The sequence below is a fragment of the Miniopterus schreibersii genome (assembly GCF_964146895.1).
Source record: "Miniopterus schreibersii genome assembly, chromosome: 7".
In the NCBI taxonomy this organism is placed as follows: domain Eukaryota; kingdom Metazoa; phylum Chordata; class Mammalia; order Chiroptera; family Miniopteridae; genus Miniopterus; species Miniopterus schreibersii.
In genome coordinates, this window is record NC_138108.1 from 14,309,809 (window position 1) to 14,322,068 (window position 12,260).

General features: G+C 39.8%; 1 protein-coding gene across 2 annotated transcripts in view; it reads left to right on the top strand.

Annotated features, from left to right (window-relative positions):
* ABCA12 (ATP binding cassette subfamily A member 12) overlaps positions 1-12,260 on the top strand; it is a 157,086-nt gene that overhangs the window by 53,065 nt on the left and 91,761 nt on the right. For both annotated transcript variants that reach the window (XM_081142825.1, XM_081142826.1), the window contains exons 4-5: positions 8,013-8,104; positions 10,186-10,283. In XM_081142825.1, the coding sequence (XP_080998951.1) occupies positions 8,013-8,104; positions 10,186-10,283 (190 nt within the window). The remainder of the gene's footprint in view (positions 1-8,012; positions 8,105-10,185; positions 10,284-12,260) is intronic.

A 12,260-nucleotide genomic window follows, 5' to 3' on the forward strand; every position in this document is an offset into this window, starting at 1 on the left:
AAGGTAGAAATTTAATTGAGTGGTGAGAGAAGGTGGTGGCATTTAGGTAAAGACCAACAATGACAAGGAGAAACCAGCACCAGCATGCAAACGTCTGGAACAGAATGTTCCAGGCACATAAATGGCCAATGATCCTGAGGTGAGGACAAACACGACCATTGAGAGGAACAGAAAATCAGCTAATATGGCTAGAACACAGTGAGGAATGATGAAACTAGTGGGTCATATGTTGATAAGGAAGACAGGAGACAGCATGCAGAATCTAACATGTAGGGAAAGGGAAGGGATTTGCATTTTATTTTTAGTATAAAGAGAAGCCATTGGAAAGTTTTAAGCAGAGAAATGACATGACACATTGTCTATGAGACTAACCCATTCTAGGCGTATACAAGCATTACCTCCATTATCACTAGTTGCATTTCTCGGCAAGGAGATCAAAAGCTAAGGAGAGCCTATGGCCTCTTGTGTGGTCAGTGTAGAGGTGAGGTGGAAGCATGGCATCCTTGGTCACTCAACCAGTTCATGTGTCCCTATGTGAGTGGTGAGTTAGGCATGATCTATGCCTATGTTCTAGCAGGGGAGGTGAAATATTGCATCAATAACAATAATAGGACATTAGTGCAATGGAGAGTGCTGGAAGGATGCTGAAGCTAGCACCCCCCCATATTTAAACTTTCAGCTGGGGTAATCAGGTGACTCTGCATGAAGAGGTTTGCCTTGAGATGGACATTTCATGACCAAGAATTAGAGAAGATATGGGAATAATTAATGTCCATTAGTTATAAATTAGATTATAGCTCCACCTGTGGCTTTCTTCTTTACTTTTCTTTTGAATGAAGAACACAGTAACTATGAGGAAAATAGTTGGCAATATCTACGAAGTATATAACTATACCTCCCCCCAGAGGAGTATTTTTCTATGTAATATAATAGAGAACCGAACTCAGGAGAGTTGCCTGAGCCGAGCCATTGAATGAGTTTTGCAACTGTGCTTGAAGTTCAGGTTTACTTTACCCTCTGCTGGTTCTCTAGACAGCCGACCATGTCTGCTTTTTAAAATTTTATTCTAACCTCCAGATAGATCATCCAGCTAAAGCTGTATACCCAGTATTTCTCTAAACTGCCAAGTAATTGGAGCTTAATTTAGAAAATTATGTACAATAATAAAATTGCATTAATGATATTTCCCACCATGCTATTAACTTTTATGCTTTATATAGCCATGCAGTGAAACTGACCATGGTCACTGGGTAAGCCGTTCCACTAAATTGCTTCCCTTCCGTGAAGGAAGATTCACCATCACAGCCTCATTAAAGGACAAAAGAGTCTTCCTTTTCTGTTTTGGCCTCATCAAAAGAAGCCCACCGTGTTGATTGTAATAGAATAGTCTCTGAAAGACACGATGATCACACTGCAGTCACTATTTACTGGCCGGTTGCCAAGTGTGCTTTGATGTATTTTTGCACTGGCAGTAGCCTCCTGTTATTAAATTTATACTTCTCTAGGCATTAGCTTCAGGAATGAGGTGCTTTAAAAATAAAATCCAACACTAAACTCAGCATCAACTCTAACTAGCTGTCTGAAAAAAGAAATGATTACATTTATGAGGGGTTTTTTTCTCCATTGCACAATGGATGAGCCAACAACACAGGACTTACCCTCGTAGTCCTTCCTGCCTGCACTGCCTCCAAGAATACATCAGAACAGTGGGGGACCTGGCTGTGCTATTGCTCACACAGCTGGCAAATGGCAAAGATCATCCTCCAGAGCTCACAGGGTCATTATTTGGAGAAGTGGTGCAGCATTCCTGCAGATCCTGGAGGGGAGACGCCTCTGTGGATTTGCTCCCTGTCTCCGTCATGTTGACACTCATCCATGACCCATGGTTTCCAAATTCATATCTCTGTTCCTATCTAATGGCTCCTATAGAACTTGAAACATAGCTAATCATATTTTATTTAGGGATCATTTTAAAGCGCCAAGGCTTTTGAATAGCATTAAAAAATGTGTGTTTAGACACTGACCTGAAGATATTATTGGAATGTAAGGGAAGAGAAAGTGGAGCAGCATGTGTCTCCATTTGACTATAAAGATGAGGTAGGATGTGTAGGTCAAATACTAGACTGAATTCACTTCAGACTAATTTATAACCATTTAGTAATCATTTTAGTGAGTATTTATGTAAAAACAAAGGTTCCTATTTTATTGATCAGAAAACAAAATGAAAGGATGTCTTAACTACAATGCATATATATATATATATGTGTGTGTATATATATTCAAAGTCTCCCCTAACATCAAATACACTAAGACAAAGCAATATACTAAGGCATTTCTAAATCTTAACATCTTAACTGATACAGACTGTTGATTGGTTAAGTGGGCCACTTAGAAAAGAGGTATATTTTGGACATGGGCAGGCAGGATTTTATCTGAAGTGCAGATGACCCTGAAGGAATAAAGTTAGGATTAAATACAAGAAAATAATGAAAAAATTAAAATTTTCCTATAAGTGACTTCAATTTGGGGGTAGGCAAGGAAGGACAACTGCATCAAATCACTGAGACTACCTCAATGCCATTGCAGCATCCTTATTTGTAGTTACAGGTCAATAATGAATGTCATCTGAACATTCATGGGATCGAACTGGGTCTCGAGCACTTCCCCCATCTTCTTTCCAGGTGTCACTAGATACGCAGGTAACTATAATTATGAGGGAAAAGAGAAAAATAAATAAAAAGTTAACTAGTCTTGAGAGACAAAAAAAGAATATCAGAATTTTCTTTCCAGGATTTGCCATATGTGTCTTTTCTGGTAAGAATTCCTTTTATAGACAGAACGTACCATGGCACACATGGATAACACCTACACAGGTAGTCTTTCCACTCACAGGAAACACAAAGACACCCAATAGAAGTACATAAGATGATATGGAATTTATAGAATTTATAGAAATGTGACATTTCCCAAATGTAACTGTTGGTAGACATGTCTGAGAAGAAATAAAATCTACTCTGGGCCTAGTTTTCCTTTCAGTATCTTAAATTTAACATTTTGAATCCAAGATGTTTCATTTATTGAATTCCATTCCAAAATAGAGCCCTTCAAGTACCACTGAGGCAAAATATACTTCTTTAGCATCTTAAAGGAGAGGCCCTTAGCCATCTCCATGCTACTGTACATGTGGTTGGGTCCAGTAAAGGGTAGTTAAATGGTGCCGTGGACCACTTGGGGATTTGATTCAGGCTTTCATGCCTCACCCAGATGCTTAAATTTTCTGGACTTAGATTAGCTTACATACTGGGCTCAGGGACATCTAACTTTTGCATAATGCTCTATAATACCTCCAAGAGGGATCCAGTATGAGATAGATTCTCTGAGATTTCCTTAGAACTATTGAGAGCTCCAGAATAGGGCTTTTAAGTCTCCTGAGTTGGTTTTAGGGAATGGGTGTGGGGATGAGTCATCATGGACTAAATCCATATCTGTCATAACCTAGTGGAGGGTTTCTTGACCTCAGCATGCTGCTGTTGTGGACAGAGAAGTTTTGTTTGTGCTGCACATTGTAGGGTGTTTAGCAGCATCCCTGGCTTCTACCCACTAGAGGCCAGCAGCACCGCCCCTCTTCCAGTTTTGACAATCAAATATGTCTCCAGACATTAACAAATGTCCCCTGGGGGTGGGGAAGGGAATTGTCCACAGTTGATATCCACTCATAAAGTGAAAAGGCAAAGAAAAAATTTTAAAATAGCAAATTTTAAGAATTAAGGTTATGATTCTAGAATCTTGCTCTGCAAGAAGCACAAATGATGACTCTGACTTAGTAGCCTCTGTAATGTGTTCCCAGTGTTTCCCATGAATGTTCTTTCTTACTTAGCTAATATAATTAACACACAATTCCTGGTTTTCTTGTTTGATTTTCCCATTATATTATATATGGCAAGAATTTAATACATTTTGATGAGTTAATGAATGAATATGGTGGGTACAATGTGAGATTATACACTAGGGTCTGTGGTGTCATCCCTGGGATTTTTCCCCTTTCAAGGACCTTTGTAGAACCCGATATGCAACAACAGTGGGCAGACCAGGCTGTGTAAAAAAGATGCTTCCTTAGGCATTAGTTCTTCCAAGTGATAGTCTTTATTATCTAGTATCAATGCTTGTCATGTGCTAAACACCCTACCATCTGCCAACACAATGCATTGTAGAGTTTTGTCAAGAATTTTAAAGTCTAAGATGGGGAAAACTGATCACTACTATAAATGGAAAACTCCTGTTGTAAGTAAATTGATAAATTAAATAATAAAATGAAGAAAGTATTACAAAACCCTGGGTGAGGTCCTTTGCCTTGTCCCGCCTCACTAGCCAATGCTTGCTGGTTCTCTGCAAATAATAGGGGTGCATCCCATTGCTGCCCAGAGATGTTGAAGGTTTTAGTGTTCTAGAGGGGTTATATGTGGAGGACTGATGCACAGCCATGGGACTTTGGCTCTATACTCAGAGGGAAGGCTGTGTCTTTGTGCCACTTTCTGTTGTGGCTTCTTTGACAGTTAATATTGGTGAGTGCCTATGATGTGAGGACCCAGACAGGCACTTGATAAGCACGTCTCATAGAGTATTCGCAATAACCTTCCAAAGTAACTATATTATTGCTAATTTGCACATAAAGAAGCAATGATTGAGATCTTTTAGGAAGAGGCAGAGCTGGGATTCCAAAAATATTCTGCTACACCCCAGCAATATGGCCGCTTTTCACTTAGTCAGCCATCTGATCTTTGGGCCCGGGACTGTGCTAGGTGTTTGAAATAAAAAGACAAATGAGACATGGTGCCTGCTTCCAAAAATGTCACAGCCTAAAATGGAGAAGTGGTGAGAATAGGCGCACAAACAAAAACCAAGTATGTAAAAGTGCTTAAATTGAGTCAAATAGTGTAAAGGGTACTGTTTCTCACCTATCATTTTAAGAAGCAAATAATGCTCTGTCTATAAGCATGGTCATGCTAATTACAGAGTTCAAAGATCATCATTATTAACTCAGTAAGACTGGCTAGCTTCCTGCCCTCCTCTAGTAATTTAATGGACAGTTAATAGAATTAATTACCTTGGCCTAGGGGAAATAGCTGTATTTCAACTTATAACCTTAATTTATCTTTCCCCCCCAAAACTCTCAGTTTTACGTTTATTTTGTGGTTTCCACTTTAAAAGTTTAAAAACAATAGTTTTTTTGTTCAGTGGCAATGGACACATGCTATCATTTTGTTTTTGGTGGAAGTGCGGTATCCCTTTCCCCGCTGAGTGCTGAGGGTCAGATCCTTACAATATATCAAGAAAAAGAATTTTCTGAGACTCACATGGGAGGATGAGTGATTTTCATTTGCATGGAATTATATCCCTGGGTTTGCAAAGTCCCATTTCCCTTAATCCAGTCCTGGAAGAAGTGTAGCTGGGGATTCAGTAGAGCTAAAAGCAAAGCCATGTCCAGAGTTTCCTTTCCATGTTGGAATTGGGTCTGGTTTAGCATCAGGCTAGTTGTAGCCCATTAGTCCATTGTGTGGGGTCCACATGACCATGAGCCGTGTGGACGAATGCAGGGGACCCAAGATAGCACTCCCCCTGCAACAAGAGTCCCAAGGAAGCCAGGAGCCAAGAGAGCAAGAGCAAGAGAGCGAACTCCTTTGTTTAGGAAATTAAGTATCTCAAATCTGCCCTTGCTTGCAGTGGCCACCCCTACCCTGGCCAATGGACCTGTTCCCAGGTGTGACTAAGAGGGAAATCCTTTCTCACGTCACCCAGACTTTACTGGGCATGCACCTGTTCTCCCTCTGTCCTGTCCCTTCCCCAGTGGTGGCTTCCTGAAGAGTGTTAAACTGCAGCTTCCTGGCAAAGCTGCGCAAATGGTCTGCCTATAATATTTGGCCTTCCCTTTGCTCCTCTCCTGTTATCAATAACGAGGTTAATTACAACACTATCAATACCACACACTGCAAATACAAAATAAAACTAAGGAAAATTCATAGGCAGACTGCTGTTGAAGCACACATGATCCCCTGAGCTCTCACCCCAACAAAAGACCAGCCAAGACCCCATGAAAGGAGATGGACCGCTTCCTCACTCCTGCTGCATGGAATTCATTCACAGGTGGCCCCGAGTCATCCTGCTCAAGGACAGGTCCCCCTAGAGAAGAGGCCTCCTTGTCTAGAGACAGCAGATTACTGTGGAGCAAATTCAGGGCTGCTGAGCCAGCGGCTTGTTGGGAGGGATGAGCTTGTTTTTCTCGGGGTTTAAAGAGTGGGAGTAGTTTTAGGGCTCTCATCTGAGTGTGGGAAGGCGGGCAAGGTGCCCTCTGTAGTGCGGGCAGCTTTGGCTTCCCCGAGCTCCCGCTCCCTTAGTTTCCTGTTGCCTCTTCTTTTCTCCCCTCCCGCTTCTCGTTTACCTCTTTTTGCTCCTGCTCTTTCTTTATCACTTTCATCTTGGTCATTTTTCCTTTGTTGTTGTTGCTGTCCCTAATCCTTAAAATTTTTATGAAGGCAGTTTTTCCTTGTATCTTCAAAATGTGTTGATATTCAGGAGTCTTCCTTATAGTATTTCAAGCTGAACTAAAAAAAAAATGTTGATAAAAAGAAAAGTGAACCTGACTTTCTCAAAGTTTCTAAAACTTCTGCGTGAGAGAAGGGAAAAGGTTCAGGTCAGTTCTTATTTTTATCTGAACAGCTTCCATCCAGATAGTCAGCCTGAGGAGTGTAAAAAGGTTTAGGGGAATATAGTCATGGTCATGAATAATTCATATGTGCATTAAAGATGCAACACCTTTGAAGCAACCACTACATTTTATAGACAATATTGAAAAAAAAATACGAGGGAATGAAAACAAACATCACCTCTTCTTATCACATGTATTGAAAGGACACACTGAAAGAAAAAAACAACCACAGACTTTTTTTCTAATTACTAATCAGAAAGTGCCAGATTCAGATCTTACTTCTAAAAGGGAAGTCAAATTGAACCACAGGAGTAAGCAGAGCTTCTTGCTTTTCTATGGTTATCTTCTTATATCCATCCTCACATACCTTAAGTAGTGTTTTGTTTTTTGTTTTTTTTTATAAACAATTATACAAAATTCACCAACTTTTAGGAATTCTGAAAAATATTCACATCTCAGTATCTGGACTAATTTCACTCTTGAAATATATATACATTTATTTTAGGCACTTCCTTTAGGTATATCAAGTTTTCCAGAAAATATGATTATCTCCATTCTAAACAGAAAGCAATTTTTTTTTTTTTTTTTTTACAAAAAGGGTTACTAAATTATGGGGATGGCCAAGAGTGTCTTCTTCCAAAAGCCAGTATGATCATGTTGTGCCAGGATTCCTGGCACCACCATGCTGTTATTGCTGTGTTGATAGAGTCAGTACAAGTAAAATTTGGCTTATACATCATTCCTTTAATACCTGGTGCCGCTGTAATGACACGGGCCATGGTGCCTGGAACAGACTCGATACTCAACAACTGTGTGTTCTTTCCATTCTTTAACTCTGTCTTACCAGCGTTCGTCTTTGATAATCTTCAAAACACTCTCTGTAATTTAATATAGGAAATTTATGTTTTTTTAGAAGTTGACAAATAAACAGACCTTTATTTCCATCCTTTAAGCACCCTGGACTTTCATCTATTTGGAATCCATCATCTTTTTAAAAGAAAAAAATGCATATTATAAATACTTTCAATATATAGCTACAATATCTTTTAAAAATAATTTTCTTTCTACAAGATTAAATAAAAATAGCTATTTTTAAGCCTCATCTAGGCCATTTTTCTGAATAAGATTTACTTTATAGGGTATCTTATGTATTCATTGGTATATGGTGAGCTCTTCCATTAAAATGCTAGAAAGCAGATAAAAATTTGCAAGTCTTCCTAGAATCCTGGAATCGGCCACATAATGCATTGCTGTAACTAACTGAAATCAATGTGGGTGAAGTTACAGAGTTCCTGCTTTTCTTCTGTAGTGTGAGCCTGAGAAAGTCGTCCAACCTGCATGAGGGCAGCAGCTTACCCCTCCAGAGCACCCGAGCTCCCGCAAGGAGACACGCGTCACCCGGTAAGCTGTTCTCTTCCCTGAGCTTAGGGCAGGTCTTTGGGAACAGTCAGTAGAGGTTTAATCTTTAAAAGGGTTTGTTAACTTTTCAGCAAGATGGAATGCCTAGAATATCCCTAAGAGATCTAAATGTTTATCATGGCTGTCTTAAGTGTGGTGGTGCAATTACGCAAAGTTCTTGACAATAATTGGAGATTAAGTTCTTCGTGAAACACTCTCTGCAGCAAAAGCCTCGTTGGTGCTAATATGATGTTGAGAAGTGCACACTTTGCCTGAATTGACTAGGGACTCTGTAGTTGTTTGTGAGATGATGCTGGAGGGTAAACAAACAAACAAACAAACAAAAAACACACCTCAGGAATAAAAATTATTGGATGGAATCGCAGAGATTCATCCAAATTTTCCATCCTACAGATGAGGAATATGGGCCCCATAAGGTTAAGTGCGGAGACCATGGTCATCCAGCAGACCTGGCGCTAGAAAAATTGCCAGGCCTGGACTCTTTCAGCTTCAGCCTTGTTCCTCCAACTTAGTGCTTAGGATCAGTTATTCAGTGGGATGGGGGCTTCCTTCCTTCACAGCAGGCCCGTGGCCCTCAAGCTTTACTGCAGGAGGCCCTGAGGCTAAGCTTCCTGAGCCTTCCGCCAAGTGATTCTGATTCGGGTGGTCTTGAGAAACACTCATTAGAAGCCACAAATTGAGACCACTCTTTTAACAGCAGGACTGTTTACATGCATTTGACAGTATGTATTGGGTGCCTGCTAGAGTACCCACCATCTTAAATCCTGGGGACATATTGGTGATGAAAAAAAAATTCCTGTGTGTTGGAATAGGATTGTACTCTGGGGAAAAAGAGAATACCATGGTATATTTAAGACTTTGTGACAATAAATAACATTCCAATACAAGCTGACACACCAAATAACACAAGCTCTGTGTTGATGTGGTAGGAATATGGTGGTGAGTGGTTTTGAGGAGTTAAGGTTCTGTTGTGAATGATCTGTTTGGCCCAATAGGTTAAAGCACAGTAGACACAGGAGCATAGTGCTGTGGTCCAGTGAGCTTTGCTTTGCTCTGTAGTCACAGATTACGCTTCTCACCCCGGCCAGTCATCTCACAGATGTATTGCCTGGTCTAGAGAAATCAGTGGGTAATTTTAAAACATTGATTGGGGTGACATTGGTTAATAATACTATATAAGTTTCCACTGTACAATTCTTTAATACATCTGTATATTGCATTATATACTCACCATAATTCATAAATTCTTCAGCCGCATGAGGACTATAATAAAACCTAGGCCCTAATGATGATAGGTTACTGTATCTATCTTTTAATAGTTAGATTCTTTGCTGTGAGAATAGCAAAGTATTTCTGTCCAAAATTTAGAAAAGTTAACAGACTGGCTTAATGAGCATCCATGCTCCTACTATAGATATGAACATACTCTTCTAGCTAATGCTCCTAATCCAGACTTCTCTGCCACATTCCACGTGGTACCAAATGAGGTCACTTGGAGAATTACTTAAGTGGAGTATACTGTAGTCTGGACTGATTGCTTTATCCCATTTATTTGATCTGAAATATCATTCAGAAGCCACTTTAGGGAGGAGAGAATTTATGATCCTAAGCAGATTTCAGCCTCCCAACTGAATAATTAAAAAGAAAACCATTATCACCAGATGTGCCTTGGCAGATCCTTTGAACAGATGTTGGATATGATGGATCTGTGGAGCTAGTGGAGGCACCTCACATCCTCTAGGCCTGCACGGAAATGATTCTGTTTATTAGGCAATAATATCAGTGATGAAGTTTAATGACATAAACTGGAATGAAAGCAAATCACGTCTAAAATAACTGGAAAACAACCAAGAGCAGAACAAAACCATCACACTTTTATGTAAAAAGAAAAAACTGATTGAACTTGCTATTTTGCCAGTATGAAACTTTCATGGCAGATGCATATTTGAGCACATTATTACTGTGGGCTAGATGAGGGCGCAGTGATTTTTATGGATTCTTATGTGAACTGCCCATGTTTGTATATGTGTTTAGCATCTAACCTGTTCTTTCTTCTACTATAGCCACAGTACTTCCCAGTCCAAGACCTGATTTGGAAAGCACTGGAACAGATACTTTCAATGGTAGTCAAGTCCTTGCCAGGATCCTTGATTTGGAAAAGGTAATTTCACTCTGTTTTGTAATGAACTGATAATAAAGAAGAGTTGAACAAATACCTCTTAAGTTAGTAGAGGGATCTCTCAAATAGGAAGAGGTTTGGGTCATCTTTCCCATTTGGAGCACTATTTCAGGAAGATTCTTTTCTTATGAGCTCTTCAGTTAAAAACAAGCTTAGCCCGGCTGGACGTGGCTCAGCGGTTGAGCGTCAACCTAGGATCCAGGCGATCAGGATTTGATTCCTCGTCAGGGCACATGCCCGGGTTGGGGGCTCGATCCCCAGTTGGGGGCTTGCAGGAGGCAGCTGATCAATGACTCTCTCATCATTGATGTTTCCATCTCTCTCTCTCCCTCCCCTTTCCTCTCTCTGAAATCAATAAAGATATATTTAAAAAGAAACAAAGAAAGAAACCAAGCTTAATTTTGAGACATTCTAAATTCCTTAAGGCCTTGGATATTTATTTACTTCCCTGTTAAGTACCTTTATCAAACTTATTGATTTTCCTTTAATAAAAAATAAGGTAATATTATATGTGATCTTTTTATTTTCTGAAGGAGGAAAGGCAAAAGCTATATGAAAGCCAACGAAGCTACAACACTCATTAAGCTTGCTGCATCATTCATACTGATGCCTTTGGAAAAATTTGAGCAATAGAAAATATTTCTCTAAAGTAGTAAAATCCTTTTCTTAGTAGAGTTTATTTATTATTATTATTTTTTAAATTTTATTTTTGTTTAAAATATTACAGATGTCCCTTTTTCTCCCCAATGACCGGTTCCACCCCGTCCCATCCCCCTCCTCAGTCTCTCTCCCCACCATTGTCCCTGTCGCTGGGTTGTGCATATGTGCATATAAATTCCTTGGTTACTCTCTCCCCCTCCAACCACCTGCCTTCCTCCATCCCTCTGACATTCGTCAGTCTGATCCATGCTTCCATGTCATTGAATCCATTCTGTTCATCAGTTTATTAAGTTCTTTAGATTCCACGTATAAGCGAGATCATGTGATGTTTGTCTTTCTCTGCCTGGCTTATTTCACTTAGCATAATTTTCTACAGGTGCATCTACACTGTCCCAAAGGGTACGAGATCCTTCTTCTTTACAGCTGCATAGTATTCCATGGTGTGAATGTCCCACAGCTTTTTTATCCACTCATCTACTGATGGGCACTTGCACTGTTTCCAGATCTTAGCTGTTGTAAACTGTGCTGCTATGAACATAGGGGTGCATATATTCTTTCTGATTAGTGTTTCAGGATTTTTAGGATACATTCCTAGGAGTGGGATCACTGGGTCAAATGGCAGCTCCATTTTTAATTTTTTGAGGAACCTCCATACTGCTTTCCATAGTGGCTGCCCCAGTCTGCATTCCCACCATCAGTGTACTAGGTTCCCCTTTCTCCACACCCTCGCCAGCACATGTCATTTGTTGACTTGTTGATGGAGCCATTCTGACAGGTGCGAAGTGATACCTCATTGTGGTTTTAATTTGCATCTCTCTGATGATTAGTGATGTTGAGCATTTTCTCATGTGTCTCTTGGCCATCCGTATGTCCTCTTTGGAGAAGTGTCTATTCAGGTCCTTTGCCCATTTCTTAATTGGGTTGTTTGTCTTCCTCTTGCTGAGTAATATGAGTTCTTTGTACATTTTGGAAATTAGCCCCTTATCAGATACATCCTTGGCAAATATGTTTTCCCAGACTGGGATTCCTTTGTATTTTGAGGCTGTTTTCTTTTGCTGTGCTTAGTAAAGTTTAGAGAGCTTATCTATGGTTTTCCCTCTATTTTCTAGTCATTTATCTTAAGATTTCAGATTGCAAGATAATACACATAATTTCTATCACAGGTGTAAACTGGTAGCCTGTGAGTTGTGTGTATGTGTGAACAGAGATTTTAAGAAATTAAATTTAAATGCATTTAGGCAGAACAAGTACTCTTCTGTTAACTAATATCCCTACTTTTTTCTTGTCTTTTATCCAGCC